The sequence below is a fragment of the Bos taurus genome, chromosome 18 (genome assembly GCF_002263795.3).
Source record: "Bos taurus isolate L1 Dominette 01449 registration number 42190680 breed Hereford chromosome 18, ARS-UCD2.0, whole genome shotgun sequence".
NCBI classification, from domain to species: Eukaryota; Metazoa; Chordata; class Mammalia; order Artiodactyla; family Bovidae; genus Bos; species Bos taurus.
In genome coordinates, this window is record NC_037345.1 from 40,314,657 (window position 1) to 40,330,125 (window position 15,469).

The 15,469-nt window shown below is 47.7% G+C and overlaps 1 protein-coding gene across 1 annotated transcript; it reads right to left on the bottom strand.

Annotated features, from left to right (window-relative positions):
• Nucleotides 1-2,944: 2,944 nt before the first annotated feature.
• On the bottom strand, nucleotides 2,945-15,220 carry C18H19orf12 (chromosome 18 C19orf12 homolog). Its single transcript, NM_001076892.2, is given in 4 exon segments — nucleotides 2,945-5,306; nucleotides 5,309-5,310; nucleotides 9,904-10,089; nucleotides 15,146-15,220. Coding segments are annotated over 3 exon segments (423 nt in total). The 5' UTR covers nucleotides 10,064-10,089; nucleotides 15,146-15,220; the 3' UTR covers nucleotides 2,945-5,045.
• Nucleotides 15,221-15,469: the final 249 nt, after the last annotated feature.

Below are 15,469 nucleotides of genomic sequence, written 5' to 3' on the forward strand. Positions count from 1 at the left end.
ATGCTTTGAGACCCCATGGACTATACAGTCCATGGAATTCTCCAGGCCAGAATACTGAAGTGGGTAGCCTTCTCCCTTCTCCAGGGGATCTTCCCAACCCAGGGATCAAACCCGGGTCTCCTGCATTGCTGGTGGATTCTTTGCCAGCTGAGCCACAAGGGAAGCCCTGGAGAAATATCAACAACCTCAAATATGCAGATGATACCACTCTAATGGCAAAAAGTGAAGAGGAACTAAAGTGCCTCTTGATGAGGGTGAAAGAGGAGAGTAAAAAAAACTGGCTTAAAACTCAACATTGAAAAAACTAATATCATGGCATTCAGTCCCTTTACTTCATGGCAAATAGAAGGGGGAAATGTGGAAACAGTGACAGATTTTATTTTCTTGGGCTCCAAAATCACCATGGATAGTGACTTCAGCCATGAAATTAAAAGACACTTGCTCCTTGGTAGGAAAGCTATGACAAACCTAGATAGCATATTAAAAAGCAAAGACATCACTTTGGTGACAAAGGTCCTTATATTCAAAGCTATGGTTTTTCCAGTAGTCATGTAGGGATATGACAGTTGGACCATAAAGAAGGCTGAGTGCTTAAGAATTGGTGCTTTTGAATTGTGGTGCTGGAGAAGACTCTTGAGAGTCCCTTGGACTTCAAGGAGGTCAAATCAGTCAACCCTAAAATAAATCAATCCTGAATATTCACTGGAAGGACTGAGGTGGAAGCTGAAGCTCCAATACTTTGGCCACCTGATGCAAAGAGCTAACTCACTGGAAAAGACCCTGATGCTGGGAAAGATTGAGGGCAGGAGAAGGGAATGACAGAGGATGAGAAGCCTGGATGGTATCATCAACTCAATGGACATGAATTTAAGCAAATTCTGGGAGATAAAAAAGAACAGAGGAGCCCGGCACACTGTAGTCCATGTGGTTGAAAAGAGTCGGATGTGATTTAGTGACTGAACAATTCCATCATATTGCCCATGTACAGTTTAAATATTTCCCTGTTGTTCAACATTGGGATTATTTCCCTTTTTTCTTGCTATCATAAACAGCACTGCTATGAATTTATCTTTTTGCCATTTGAATTACTTTATTGTAATGTTTTCCCTGGAGTGAAATTTGTGGGCTGGAAAGTATATACAGTTTTATGATACCTGTGACTTTTTTCCTTCAAATCACTCTCCCCAAAGACTGTATGACTGTGTATTTCCTCTGGTGGAGTATATGTGTGTAGGCATATACATTCTTTACCCACAGTCCTGCCCATTCTGGGTTTGATCATTTGTATTCACTTATACTAATTGGCATGTAATAGATATCTCCTAGATATTATCCTTGTATTTGTTTAATTCGAATGAGAGTAAAGTCCTCCCCTGAAAACCCACAAAAATTAAAGAAATAGCCACCACCTTAGCAGTTTAGAAAAACACTTCCCAACTTCCTCCACTCGCCAGCATTTGCGGTACCATAGCTGCCTGAGCCTGCGATGCAGGCAGCCAGGCCCAAGCTTTGACTCCTGACCCACTGTTACCGTAATGGTCCAAGAAGCCACCTCCGGCTAATAAAGTCATTTATCTCCTCCCAACAAGCTGAAAGCACATCAGACAGTGCCTGTTCCCTGTGTGGTTTAGATGAATCCTGGCATTGCTTAATTGCCATATGTTGATTGTTTGGGATTGAGAGACATTCTGGTTTATATGCAAAAAGGTTGCAGGAGACATGGTTGATGTTCTGCTCACAGCTTATTAAAACCTCAGGAAGGTTGCAGCCCTGTCCCAAGGGGAACTCATAAAACAGCGTCCTTGTGGAGCCACATTCTGGCCTGGCTGGAGACTCAGAGAAGGCTCTGTAGGCCCGGCTGAGGGAAGAGGAGAAAGGATGTGCCCGCTTGGCCGCTAGATGGCGCCTCGCAATAAGTAATGGGGAGAGGACACTTCTCCACACCCTGCCAGATCCCCCAGCCTCCAGCATTGCAACACACCCTAGTGTTTACTGCCAAGCCAGACATCTCAAAAATAAAAATAAATAAATAAAAGAGTTCATTCTAGCTAAAAATATACCATCTGCCCGAGAAAAATCTTGCCCGGCACTGTCACAGCAACACTAGAAGCAGGTTAATAACCAGCCCAGAGCAGATGGTTTCTTTTTATAATTACTGGGTCCCCCACCAAGGCTTCCTCCTCAGCAGCCTCCTTACCCCACTGGCACTCTCCTGCTGTTTCCTGACCACCGCCTAGCCAGCCGCTGCCCCAGCGGGCTGTCTGCTCACACCAGAGCCCCCTCACCCTCTGCTAGGCCTGGGCCCCAGGGTCCTGGAGCTCTCAGCACCTGGGCAGGTAGCCCCCAGGAGCTCACCCCACCCTTGTCCACCTCACTCATAATCCAAAGATAAATGAATCAAACCAAGATGTCAGTAATCACCCATCAAATTAATAAAGCTTTAAGATACTGTCATTCAATTTCCTGGTGAGGATGTGATCAGATGCGCATCTCCAAAACTTGCTGTTGGAAGAACAAATTATTGACACTGCCTCTCTGGAAGAATTTTGACTGAATATAACAACAGCCTTAAAAATATCATTGTTGTTGTTCAGTTGCTAAGTTGTGTCCGGCTCTCTGAGACCCCCATGGACTGCAGAACACCAGGCTTTCCTGTCCTTCACTATCTTCTGAAGTTTGCTCAAATTCATGTCCATTCAGTCAGTGATGCTATCCACCCATTGTAAAAAATACTACATAGTTTTAAATGCAACAATTTCACATTGAGGAATCTATCCTACAGACTATCATAATCTAAAATATGAACAGAACATTAACACAAAAGTGTTCATAAAAATGTTAGCACTATAATATTAACGACCTATAAAAGACACTATAGCTGGTATATGGTTTAGTGCAAAGGAATATTATAAAACCATTACATATGTTCACAAGGGAGTTCAAATTACATCACAAGTGTTATTTAATGTTAATTGGTAAAAGTGTTCAAAGGGTCTAAACAGTAAAGATGCAAATAGGTTAGAAACATACATACCATTAAAAAGTTTGCACCAAGTATGCCAAATGTGTTAACAGTAGGTTTTATTGGGGTGGTGATAATTTAATGGTTTTTATTTCATTGTACGTTTCTGGATTTTTCTGTTTTCAGCAATAAACACTGACAAACAAGACTATCTAAAAACAGGAACACAGAAGAAATTGGTACAGTGGCTGCATCTGGAAAGGGGCTGGAGCAGCAGTCAGCATACGGCGATGCCTTCATTTTCCATTTATACTTTCTGGTGTCTTCCAAGTTTCAAAAATAAATAAGTCAAAAATTGTCAAAGAAGATGAAGAAATACTAAGTCACAGTCACTGTAAGGAGAGCATGAAAGGAAAGCAAGGAAAGTGCTTTCAGCTCCTGGGAGAGACAAGACTCAAGGTCTGGACTCCTCTTGGGCCCAGAGTCCACCACAAGTCACCCAAGACCTGGCTAGGCCAGTGACTTCATTCAGTAAGGCCTGCTTCATCTGACACCTGTCTGGGTGGGAATCAGGCCATCTCCCCAGAGTGGCTTCCCCAGGGGTAAAGGTAGGCAGGCCAGGGGAGGGATCCAGTGGACACTGGTGTAGGACCTTTAAGCTGGGACCACCTGTGTCCCCTGAGCCTGGCAGAGTAGGACCCAACACAAGTAATGAGTGGGTGGGATCCCCCCAAACTCCGCAGTCACCTTCTATGAGTCAGGAGAATTATCTAAAAGGGCCCTGCCCTGCTCCCTCATCAACCCAAGCAGGGCAAATGACCAAGTGGCCTCATCAACCGCAGGCATTTGACCTGTAAAGGGCACCTGATGAGTGCTAGACGAGGCCAGATAAAGAGCAACTTTTCTGAGATAAAAGCCTGATCCTTCCTTACTCACCACAGGTTCAAATTTGCCCTGAAGTTTTCTTGACCCACAAGAAGGTGCGGGACCCTATCTCTGCTCCACATGAGTGCCTTCCGCTGTATCCCAGGGAGGCCAGTGAAGCTTCCTTCCAGCTCCCTGGAGAGACCCAAGGGACGCTGTGGGTGCCAGGGGAGGCCTGGGGAGTGTGCACACACTGGCAGCCCGGGAACCACAGCAGCCTGGAGGCTCAGGTGTCGGGCCCAGGAATCCACAGCTTTCATTCACTCTTTAAAGCCACAAATCTGTTCTCTTCCTTTGTGTTCCAAGTATAGGACTTTGAATCTTAGAGACGCTTTACACAAAATAGGTGGAGAAAAGGACGATTCAGAAAACATTTACTGTAATTTGATGACAGTCAAGTTGTGGTTCTGAAAGCAAAGCAAAAACAGCATTAGGGAAATTTAGGATGGAGACATTTCCTGTGTCTAGGTAAGTTATAATCCTACCACTTCAGAAAGAGAAATGCTTTTACTGAAAAGAATTAATTTAAAAAGCAGAACACAAGAACTACTGTGACTGTTCAGATGAGGAAAGTAAGCCCCCAGGGAGGGTGAGAAGCTAGTCTGGCAGCTACTGGGGGAGGGACTGAGAGCCACTGGCGTTCCTGGCTTCACTCAGCAGGCCGACTGCCCCCTCCCTGAGGCCACTGAAGTCACTGGGTGGTGAATGGATAATCAAGAGGCAAACATGATTCCAACAGGGGCCAGCCCCCCAGGTCCAAGAGGCGGGACGGGGGGGGGGGGGCGGTCCTGAAATGGGTGCCTGGACAGGCGTCATCTTCTTGTGATGAGATGAGAGACTGAACGTGAGGACCTTCTGGCTCCTGTGTGAGCCAACGTGGATTCAAAAAACTGCCACCACATGGCAGCAGGCACAGCTTTGTTATTCACCAGCTTCCGCCTCAAAGGCTGTCAGGACACACAGGTGCACACAGCCATAAAGCACAGCATCTTCTCCAGTAATTTCCACAACATGACCTAGCACAGCAGCAGCCTCTTCAGCAGGAGGTGCTGCTACAGCTCAGGTAACATTCTGATGATGTGGGCTTCCCGCAGCTCCCTGGTCACCTCCCACGAGTCAGGGGAATCATCCGAACGGACCCCCTTCCCAGGGCAGAGGCCTAGTCGTCGTACTGCACTTCCGCCCGCAGTTCCCTGGTGACGTAGTTGGCCAGCATCGCCAGCAGCTGCTTCTGCAGGGCCTCACTGCCCATGACCAGCATGGTCAGCTGCACGGCGTCCGTCCACTCCAGGTGCCTGATGATGGCGGTGGCTTCGTTAAAGAGCTTCTGCTGCTCGGCAGGCGGTAGCTCCATTATGATCTGAGGAACCGGCTTAAACTGTCCACTCGTCATCCAGGCACCTAACAGACCCCCGACGGCCCCCCTAGAAAACAGGAAGGACTCAATTAGTCGGCCTTATTCATAAATGATGGCCACGGGTTCTCGCTGAGCGCATGTCCACTGTCATGACGAGCGAGCACATTCATGAGCGGGTCAGGACGGGCTCAGCTTCAAGTCTGCCCCACCAGCAGGGCGGAGGGCAAAGGTTTACGTGGTCTTTGATCCATCTGGCTCAGATAATTGACACTCACACATGCCCTCTCCTAAGCTCTGCACTCACGGTGCAACACGAAGCATCTCGCCCCGAGAGCTATGCTAACTAAAATCCTCTTCATGGGCTGAAGGTTTCCATGCTTCCATAAAAATCTCTCTCACCTCAAAGGAGAGGGCTGAGAAGAAAATGCATTTTCAGGGAGAACCATCTCAGTGGTAAGGCTGAGTTTCCTCCACTGGGTGGCTAACATGTGCCTGAGCCCTGAGCTTTGAAATTTCTAGTGGAACCACATGGTTCAGGGGCCCTGGGGACAGCGACAAATGACAAGGTATTTTCTCTTGAAGCAATGTTTTTCATATAACCCTTCCAAAGTTGCATGATGATAAATAACAAATTTAATGTATTCAACTATTTCTTTTTCTGCTACCCCAAAAGGGCACAAACATTACTTTTATATGTAAATTTATTATTATCAAAGTTAAAGCATGCTATCTTGGGACCAGAAGAGTCCCAAGTTCAATGGAAAATTCTATTTAAGCAGGTTAGGTGAAGCCTGCTCCAGGAAGATGTCCTAGGGAAAGGGTCTCAAACTTCAGTGTCTACAGGGCCCAGGCAGGTAACTGAAAGGAGTGAAGTGGGCTGAGTGGGACTGTGGTGACCTGGAGAGTTAGGTACGTGTCTAAAGGAGGAGTGGCCACCGCAGCCAACTGCTGCCACATGGAATACCAGGTCTGTATCTTTTAGAAGTCTTACAAGTTTTAAATATTGGTGATCAGATACTGAAAAAATGCAGGCTGGCTGGACTTGGTGACCTTCTTCAAAAGAGAAGAGTAGGAAAGGGGAAACAGTGACTCTGTAGTGGAGAAAACTGACAGATATGCCACTAGTCTGGTGATCAAGTTGATCAGCTGATCAGGTGATCAAGTTGAGCATCTCAAGGAGGTCCTATGGATGCCACGTGTCCCTGGAATGTGTGACGAGAAGCACCACGGTATTCTGCCCAAAGATCCACAGTCTACTCATGAGAAGGCCATCAGGCAAACCCAAACTGAGAGGAATTCTCCAAAATACCTGACCAGTATTCCTCAAAAGTATCAAAGCAGCAGAAAGCAAGACTGGGGACACCCTCAGAGTGGGAGAAAGCAACTGACAAGGGATTAGTCTCCAACATATACCAACAGCTCATGCAGCTCATTATTAAAAAAAAAAAAAAAAAAAAAAACACCAAACAACCCAAACAAAAAGTGGAAGGAAGATCCAACTAGGCATTTATCCAAAGAAGATACACAGATGGTTAAAAAGCACATGAAAAAATGCTCAATATCACAAATTATTAGAGAAATGAAAAGTCAAAACGACAAAGAGTGATCCCCACACACTGGTCAGAAAGCCCATCATCAAAACATCTACAAACAATAAATGCTGGAGAGGATGTGGAGAAAAGGGGACCCTCCTGCACTGTTGGTGGGAATGCAAACTGGTACAGCCATGGTGTGCTGCGTGCTGTGCTCAGTCATGTCTGATTCTTTGAGACCCCATGGACTGTAGCCTGCCAGGCTCCTCTGTTCATGGGATTTTCCAGGCAAGAATACTGGAGTAGGTTATCATTTCCTTCTCCAGGGCATCTTCCTGACCCAGGGATTGAACTCGCATCTCTTATGTCACTGAGATATGAGTTACCACTGTGCCAAATAGTCACTATGGAGAACAGCATGGATGTTCCTTAAAAAACTAAAAATAGAGTTACCATATGATCCAGCAATCCCACTCCTGGGTATATACCTGGAGAAAACCATAATTTGAAAAGATACATGTGCCCCCCCACCCCCCACATTCACTGCACCACTATTTACAACAGCCAGGACATGGAAGCAATCTAAATGCCCATCAACAGAAGAATGGATAAAGAAGATGTGGTACATATATACCACAATGGAATATTACTCAGCCATAGGAACGAACAAAACGATGCCATCTGCAGCAACATGGATTGTCGTACTGAGTGAAGTCAGTCAGAAAGGGAAAGACATGTATCATATGATACCGTTTATATGTGGAATCTAAAAAAAAAAAAAGTACAAAAGAACTTATCTATAAAACAGAAATAGAGTTATAGAGGTTTCCTACTACAGAAATAGAAAAGAAACATGGTTACCAGAGGATGAGGAGAGAGAGGGATAAACTGGAAGACTGGGATTGACATAGACACCCTACTCTCTACAAAATAGGTAACTAATAAGAACCTACTACTCTACAGCACAGAGAACTCTACTCAATACTCTGTCACGGCCTACATGGGGGGAAAATAAAGAGTGGAAAAAATAATAATAAAACTGGAGAGACTAAGGAGACATGAGGATTAAGTGCAACGTGTTGTCTTGAGCTAGACCTGGGGCAGAAAAAGACCTTGGACGCAGAAACTGATAAAATCCAAGTATAGCCTGAAGAATAGTTAACAGTAATGTTAGGGTGGGTTTCTTAGTTTTGACAAGTGTGCTATGGTTAATATAAGATGTGAACATTAGGAGAACTGAAACTGGATGAGATATACATGGAAATTCTTGGCATTATCTTTGTAACTTCTCTGTAAATCTAGTATTATTCCAAAATAAAAAGTTTACCCAAAAGAATGCAGTCTGAGCCAGAGAGAACCCATTGCAGGCTGGACACAGCCATCAGTAAGTAAATCTTGCAACATTTTAGGAAAGCAAGCGTGGAAGCACCTGGTCGCACACACCTCCTAAGATGCAGGAGACTGGCCAGCTTCATGTCTTGGAGGCTGAACACTGCCCTGGACAGACTTCCCCCTACCCTGAAGGGAAGGAGCATTCCAGGGAGGGAGGGAGGGTCAGTCACTTACAAGTTTTAGTGAACTTTCCCCCATGACACCAGTGAAACGCTTAGTGCTGACAAGAGTTGCACTCATCTGCACTAAACCTTTATGAGAACATCAATATTTGATTTAGAGCAGCACTTAATGCAAAAAGTCGCCAGGAAATATCGACCAAGAAATCACCAACTCTTTGGAGAAGAGAAAATTCCTTTGTTTTCTGGGTAAAATGATGCTCCGGCCAATGACCTAGGGGCTGCAAGAAGCCAATCCCCAGGGTTCCCTTTGCCGACAGCTTGTCCTCTACCAGCTTTTGCTCAATCTGAACAAAATATGTGCTCCCAAAATGGCATCTGGGCACAGCTATGTGATAAATGATCCCAGCTAGCCCTTTCTGAGCACATCAGATGGGGTGGGACAAAGAAATAAAGGATGTCACTGAGGAAGATGGCAATGGCCTTGTCTCCTCCCCCATGGGAATACTTCCTGGATGGCAAGAAGCTGAAGTCAGGACTCACTAACTCACAGAGTTTGGAAATGGAAATATATAGATGGAAGATCTAGGGTCACCCACAAGCTGATTTTTTTCTCCTCAGTGTGGCCTCAGCTTGATACAATGTCCTCGAATGTCAATCCTACTCCAGGAGAGAAGAGGAGAGCAGGAAGCCTTTCCGGTGAGCTGGGACACAGAAGCCAATCTCAGAAGAAAAGCAGTCATCTCTCTAGCCTGTATTCATGTGAAGACTACAAGCCACATAGAAAGGGCTTCCACCAGCCTGTGAACTTTCTCAGGCCCTGTATCCCCAGCACAAAGGAGGCATTCAGTACATATTTGCTGAGCCCAGGGTAGCAGACCTAGCCCTGTTTTGCAGGGTCTATCTGACATACCCCAAGGGAAACCTTATCTGGCCCCTCCATAGATCAGGCCTGGACAGCAGCCAGCTCTTTGACAACACCCCCAACCCACAGTTCAGACCACATAGGAATTCTTTCTGGTTCTAATCCAAAGGAAGCAGCTTCATTCTAGCTACAAAGAATGATGGGAAGATCAGCCAAACTTTCATTTACTGCCAGAAACAAGTTCCCAAATAGAAGCAGGTGATAAAAGAAGGGGCAGGGATGATGACCAGCTAGGAGCTAGCTTGTTGCTTTCCCTGAGCTGGACTGCTTGCTTTCAGACTAGGGAAGCACTCTGAATGAGTTCATGTTCTGTGGCTTTACAGCATCACCCCTCAGTAGGTGCGCAGCAAATCTCAGCTTCCTCTCTGGATGTCTAATGGTGATGGGGGGAGGGAGACTGTCCAAAACCCGGGACACCCTGAAATCCTCTGGCTCTAGGACACATTCCGGGAGAAAGGTGTCCTCCAGCCTTTATAACACAGATGCCTTTTGAGAGAGCCCTGCACTTCTGAGGCATTCACGCAGAAGCTGGAGTTGGTAACAGGACTGATTATGTGCCCAAAGATCGCTTCACAGAAGTGACCTCAACTCGACAAACTTCTCACACAGGACAGAGGCTTTTACGATGTCTCTGTGGTTTCAAAGGCCTTTTCCCAACAACTGTACTGTCCCTGTGAGGCATCTGCACTTACCAACGGCTAGTCCTGGTGGACCGCCCACCAAGCCACCAACGAAGGCCACGGCCCCAGTGACTAGGGCGCCCCTCCCGGAGTGCTTGACGGCCGCCTTCATCTTCCTCTCCTCGGAGATGGAGCACAGCAACCTCATGATGTCCTCCACCGCAACGGGCATCGCGGCAGACCTCGGGGTAAGCGTTCCTAAGGACAGTTGCAATGAGTGAAGGGCCTTTCCACCCAAATGTTACTCTTCCGAAAGTTTTAAGGAAGGTTCCCCATTTTCGGTAGAGAACAGGATCTCTGCCATGTGCAGGATGGACAGCACCACCAGTCGTGTGGCAAATCCTTTGCCAAACAGAAAGCAGGGCAGCATTCAGTTATTAAGTAGACAGGATCAGCAGAGTGGGTGAAAGGTCTTCTCTGCACTCTAACTTCTGATTTATGATAGATTAAGGAACAACCCTGCCCACATGCTCTACCAGTTCATCATGAGTGATGCAATTCTGAGCTTTCTTGTGTCAGGGCCCTTCAGCTAGCCCAGGCAATCCCCACCCACAAAGCTGGGCAGAGTGCACAAGTCCCAGTGCTGGGTCCACTTCTGTGTGACAGGGCACCTCAGCTTCCGCCAAGCCAGAGAAGGGGGAAGCACGGACTCTGTAACCACACAGCCTTGTAGCCATGGGATGACCCAGCAGAGTGGCAGGCTTCTCACCTGTAAGATGAAGATAAACCACCTACAGACTGGATTCCTACAAGGTGTAAGCAGAATGGATGCAAAGTCTCACCTGGAGCAAGACTGTTAACATGGCAGACTCTTAGACATGATGGTTCTAAATGAACATTCTCTTCCTAACATATACCAATGGCTTCAACAAGCAACCACTCAGAGTCAATCCAGTTCTACTCATGGGATATTAAAGGCAGGGGCAGGATGATATGGTAAGATGAAATGACCGGAGAATAAAAGAAATCAAAGAATTCCATATGGATGAACAGATGACAGACGGATGGACAGACTTTGGAACAACGACCTTTAGAAAAATTCTCTGGGGTCAGGAAACTGTTTGCCACACTAGCAGGAAAAAAACAGGCAGGGGCAAGGGTGGAGGTAGGGCAGGCACTAACTACCCCAGGGTTGGTGGGAATGGAGAACCTTGGCACTGATGGGCCATGTGGCAGGACAGGAAGTAAATCAAAGCAGCAACGAGCAGTGCTTCTTTTTCCAGCTTTGGCTGGGCCCAAGGCTTTGGTGGGCACCTTCCTCTCTCACCACCACTTCCCTTTTCAATCAAGGCTGTGAAACACAGACATTTACAAGGAATTTAATTATGGAAGTTTGGAGCAGAACCTATTGTTCAACATCTTTTGGATATATGAGTTGTTTTTAAACCCAAGGAAAAACCACAATTGCCCTAATGTAAAATTATCCTCCCAATTCTGAGAGAGAACTCTGAGCCTTTAGAACAAATTTGTGAATCTACACCAGTCAGAACTTCTTTGTAGACCCAGGGGAGGTCAGTGGGATCCTCTTCTCCAGGCCCTGAAAATGTCCCCTCTTTTTCTTTTTAATATTCTTTTTATTTTTTCCCCATGCTATGTGGCATGGGGATCTTAGATCCCCAACCAGGGATTGAACCTGTAGCCCCCTGCATTGGGAGCTCAGACTCTTAACTACTGGACCATCAGGAAAGTTCCTCCTTTTGATATTCTTGATATCAGTGATTTTCCACCAGCACTCAGGAGTCACTGAAGACCTTGTTAAATACTACCCATATAGGTAGGGTGAGATTCTGTATTTACAAGCCCCCAGCTGAAATTCTGCCCTCACTTTTGGACAGCAAGACTCTATGACAGAATGACTTAAGATGTCTGATATCTGCTACTCAGTCCTTGAATTCAGAATGCAAGAGACCCCTGTAGGGCTGCCCAAGGGACTAGAGGAAAATTCAGGTGTGCTTGTCCTTGCTCTGGCTCCCAGGTGTCCTGGATCTGCTAAAATGCCTCCTGGCTTCCAGGCCCTTCTGCTCACCAGCGGTGACCACATGTAGGCATAGCACATGCCCCAACCCCCTCCTACCTGCAAGAGAGCCCCCTTCCACCCTTCCAGAAGTCAAAAATTTTCCAGGCACAAATGTCAAGATAACATTGTAGCATTATAACAGTGAAGGAATTGCACTTAGAAATGGGAGAAGGGAGGAAGTAACCTGATTTACCCAATAGCCATGGGCTTGTAAAGCTATGCAAACAAAATGTTTAATTTCAGATACCTATTAAGATAACCAAAGGAATTAATCTCATGATAAAACCTTTTAAAAACCTAAAAATCACCCTGTAAAATACCTAGCTTAGCTCTGATTTACATCTAGCTTTTTATCTGTCAGTTTTGCAGAAAAAAGGGAGATGAAACTCAGGTCCTGGGAAGGCCCCTTGCATTCCCGGAGGCATGAAGATTCTGAGCCTTGCCATGCCTGATCTGCAAGGCTGGTTTCCAGGCCAGCACATTCTGCCCATATGCCAGGTTTTCTGCAGAATTACAGATCTGTATTCTCCAAACAGTTTCTGCACAGCAAGAAAAGGCATATAAAAGAGGCTGGAGATATATACCCACTTCACCCTCTATGGTCTCTTAAAAACAAAACAAAAACAACCAAAACCAGCTTCCAATCTGCTCTGAATGACTTTAAGTCAAAACCCACCGGGACTAATGAGGCATCATTGTGCAAACACCACTTTTAACCTCCACTTAGCCCAGTTGAGCCGGCACAAGGTTCAAGTCCAGAGTATGACTAGTGGGCCAGCAGGTGTCATGGTGTGTGGGAGGGGAGGAGAAGTGGCCACTTCTCCAACTCCATCTGGGTTCAATGGATCCACACCATGAATAACCAGTGGCATTGTGGCTGCCTCTATCCAAGAGACCGCTGGTTTAATTTCCTTGTAAGAATCATTTTAGAAGCTGGAGCATCAATAGATTCTTGTTGTGGAAGAAAAGTTTGCAGCACCATCTCCTGCTGCTGCTACTGCTAAGTCGCGTGTCCGACTCTGTGCGACCCCACAGATGGCAGCCCAACAGGCTCCTCTGTCTCTGGGAGTCTCCAGGCAAGAATACTGGAGTGGGTTGCCATTTCCTTCTCCAATGCATGAAAGTGAAAAGTGCAAGTGAAGTCGCTCAGTCGTGTCCGACTCTTAGCGACCCCATGGAATGCAGCCTACCAGGCTCCTCCATCCATGGGATTTTCCAGGCAAGAGTACTGGAGTGGGGTGCCATTGCCTTTTCCGACCATCTCCTGAGCCCCTGCTAAAAATCTCAGCCTCCCAACTTCTCCAGGGTTGCCTGATTGAGGAAGGAAGCCAGTCTCGTTTTTCCTTCTCCCACTCCAGCTACCTTAGTAAGTGGCAGAGAAGTGGGTGAAGAAGGACGAGGCAGCAGCACTGTTGGGACAGACCTCAATGGGGTGGGAGGGTGCCCCCCTCCACACCCATATCACACCTATTTCAGAATCAGGTTTGTCCACGAAACAGACTTGGGTCACAGGAAGTCCATCTGCCAGCCACAGGGAAGGCAAATGCCAACGTGAAGCCCTGGTTTCTTGCAAGCACCCAGGCTGGTCTGCTGATTATAGCACGGATCTGGGGGAGAGGGAGATGAGCCTGGCCCTGGGACTGCAGCCTGGCTTTCTGAGATGGAGCAGATTGTGAGAGATGAGGAGAGAAAGGCTGCAGAGCTAACACAGACCTCCATGCACAAAGCTCTTTTTAAAAATTAAAAAAGCAGGGCCTCTTAAGATTCAGTGATGTTGTTCACCTGCAATCCTCAGTACTTTTTACTTCTCTGGTGGACTTTATTATAAAGCTCCAGTGTGCCCTCTGGCTCCTATAAACCATGTCTTTATACCTCTCTATGCCCCAGTACAGACATTGGATCCCATCAGCAAATACAGTCAGATTAGACTTTTAAAAAATGAATTAGGGGCTTCCCTAGCAGTCCCGGGCTTCCCTAGTGGCTCAGCTGGTAAACAATCTGCCTGTAATGTGGGAGCCCTGGGTTCGATCCCTGGGTTGGGAAGATCCCCTGGAGAAGGGAACAGCTACCCACTCCAGTATTCTGGCCTGGAGAATTCCATGGACTGTGTAGTCCATGGGGTGGGAAGAGTTAACACCACTGAGACACTTTCACTTTCTGGCAGTCCAGTGGTTAAGACCTCACTTTCCGGTACAGGAGATGAGGGTTGGATCCCTGGTGGGGGATCTAGGATCCCACATGAATTGAGGCCAAATAAATAAATAAAATAGTTGCTAGAATTTTAAAATCATGAGATTTCACAAACACCTCAGATTTCTAATTCTGAAAAATCAAAAATACAAGCCACACGGGATCCGCCTTCTGCAGCAATCCAGGCCAGAGCTGAGCAGGGTCCTACTACTGCTACTGCTGCTAAGTCCCTTCAGTTGTGTCCGACTCTGTGCGACCCCATAGACGGCAGCCTACCAGGCTCCCCCATCCTTGGGATTCTCCTGGCAAGAACACTGGAGTGGGTTGCCATTTCCTTCTCCAATGTATGAAAGCGAAAAGTGAAAGGGAAGTCGCTCAGTCGTGTCTGACTCTTCGCGACCCCATGGACTGCAGCCCACCAGGCCCCTCCACCCATGGGATTTTCCAGGCAAGAGTACTGGAGTGGGGTGCCATTGCCTTCTCCGAGGGTCCTACTGGAGCACACCTTATCTACCTACTTGGCCCTTGAGCAACATCCTCTCAAATTATTCCTATTTCTTTAAACAAACAAACAAAAAGGATAAAGAGGGACTTTCCTGGCGGTCCAGCGGTTAAGACTCCCCCCTCCCAAAGCGGGGGGCACAGGCTTGATCCTGGGTCGGGGAACGAAGATCCCACATGCCCCACAGTGCGGGCAAAGAAAATCAAAGAAGCTATCAGTCCCCACAAGGCTAATCTCCCCGCCCCTAAATCACTAACATCCCTTCCTCATCATCTCTAATCTGGCGTCCAAATTCTCTCCCCAGAGGGCAAGGCCAGGAGTGCCCCACCCTGCGGATATAACACCCGCCACACGCGCATCCCGGTTCCTGCGGGAAGCGACACGCGCGCGCGCACGCACACACAGGAGTTCCTGCGGGCGGAGACAGTACACACATCCCTTCGTTCCCCCGTTTCTCCATAAGGAAAATAAATGGACTAAGACCGTCTGCCCTGGTGCTGCTCCGGGCGCCCCCTTAGCTCCGGCGGCTGCTCGGGGCCCTTTACCTGCGGAGGCGGCGCCGCGAGGTCACAGGCCGGCAGGCGCGGGGACACCAGGCCTCCCCGCCGCGCGCGCAGGCCCCGCCCCCCCGCCTTCCGGCTCGTCCGCGCGGGGCCTTCCGGGGCGCCGCCCACCGGTAGCGCCGCCGCAGCCCCCGCTGCTGCGCCCGCGACCCCGGCTCAGCTCTGCGAGCGCCTGCCAGGATGGGGCGTCTGGAGCGGGATCGCTGGGGCCCCGAGGCCGCGCGCAGCCCTACCGTCCACCCGCTCACACCCATACTAGGTCGGAGTTCCTTTAGTTCTTGCTCAAGCCCGGGGGCTCCTGGGAGG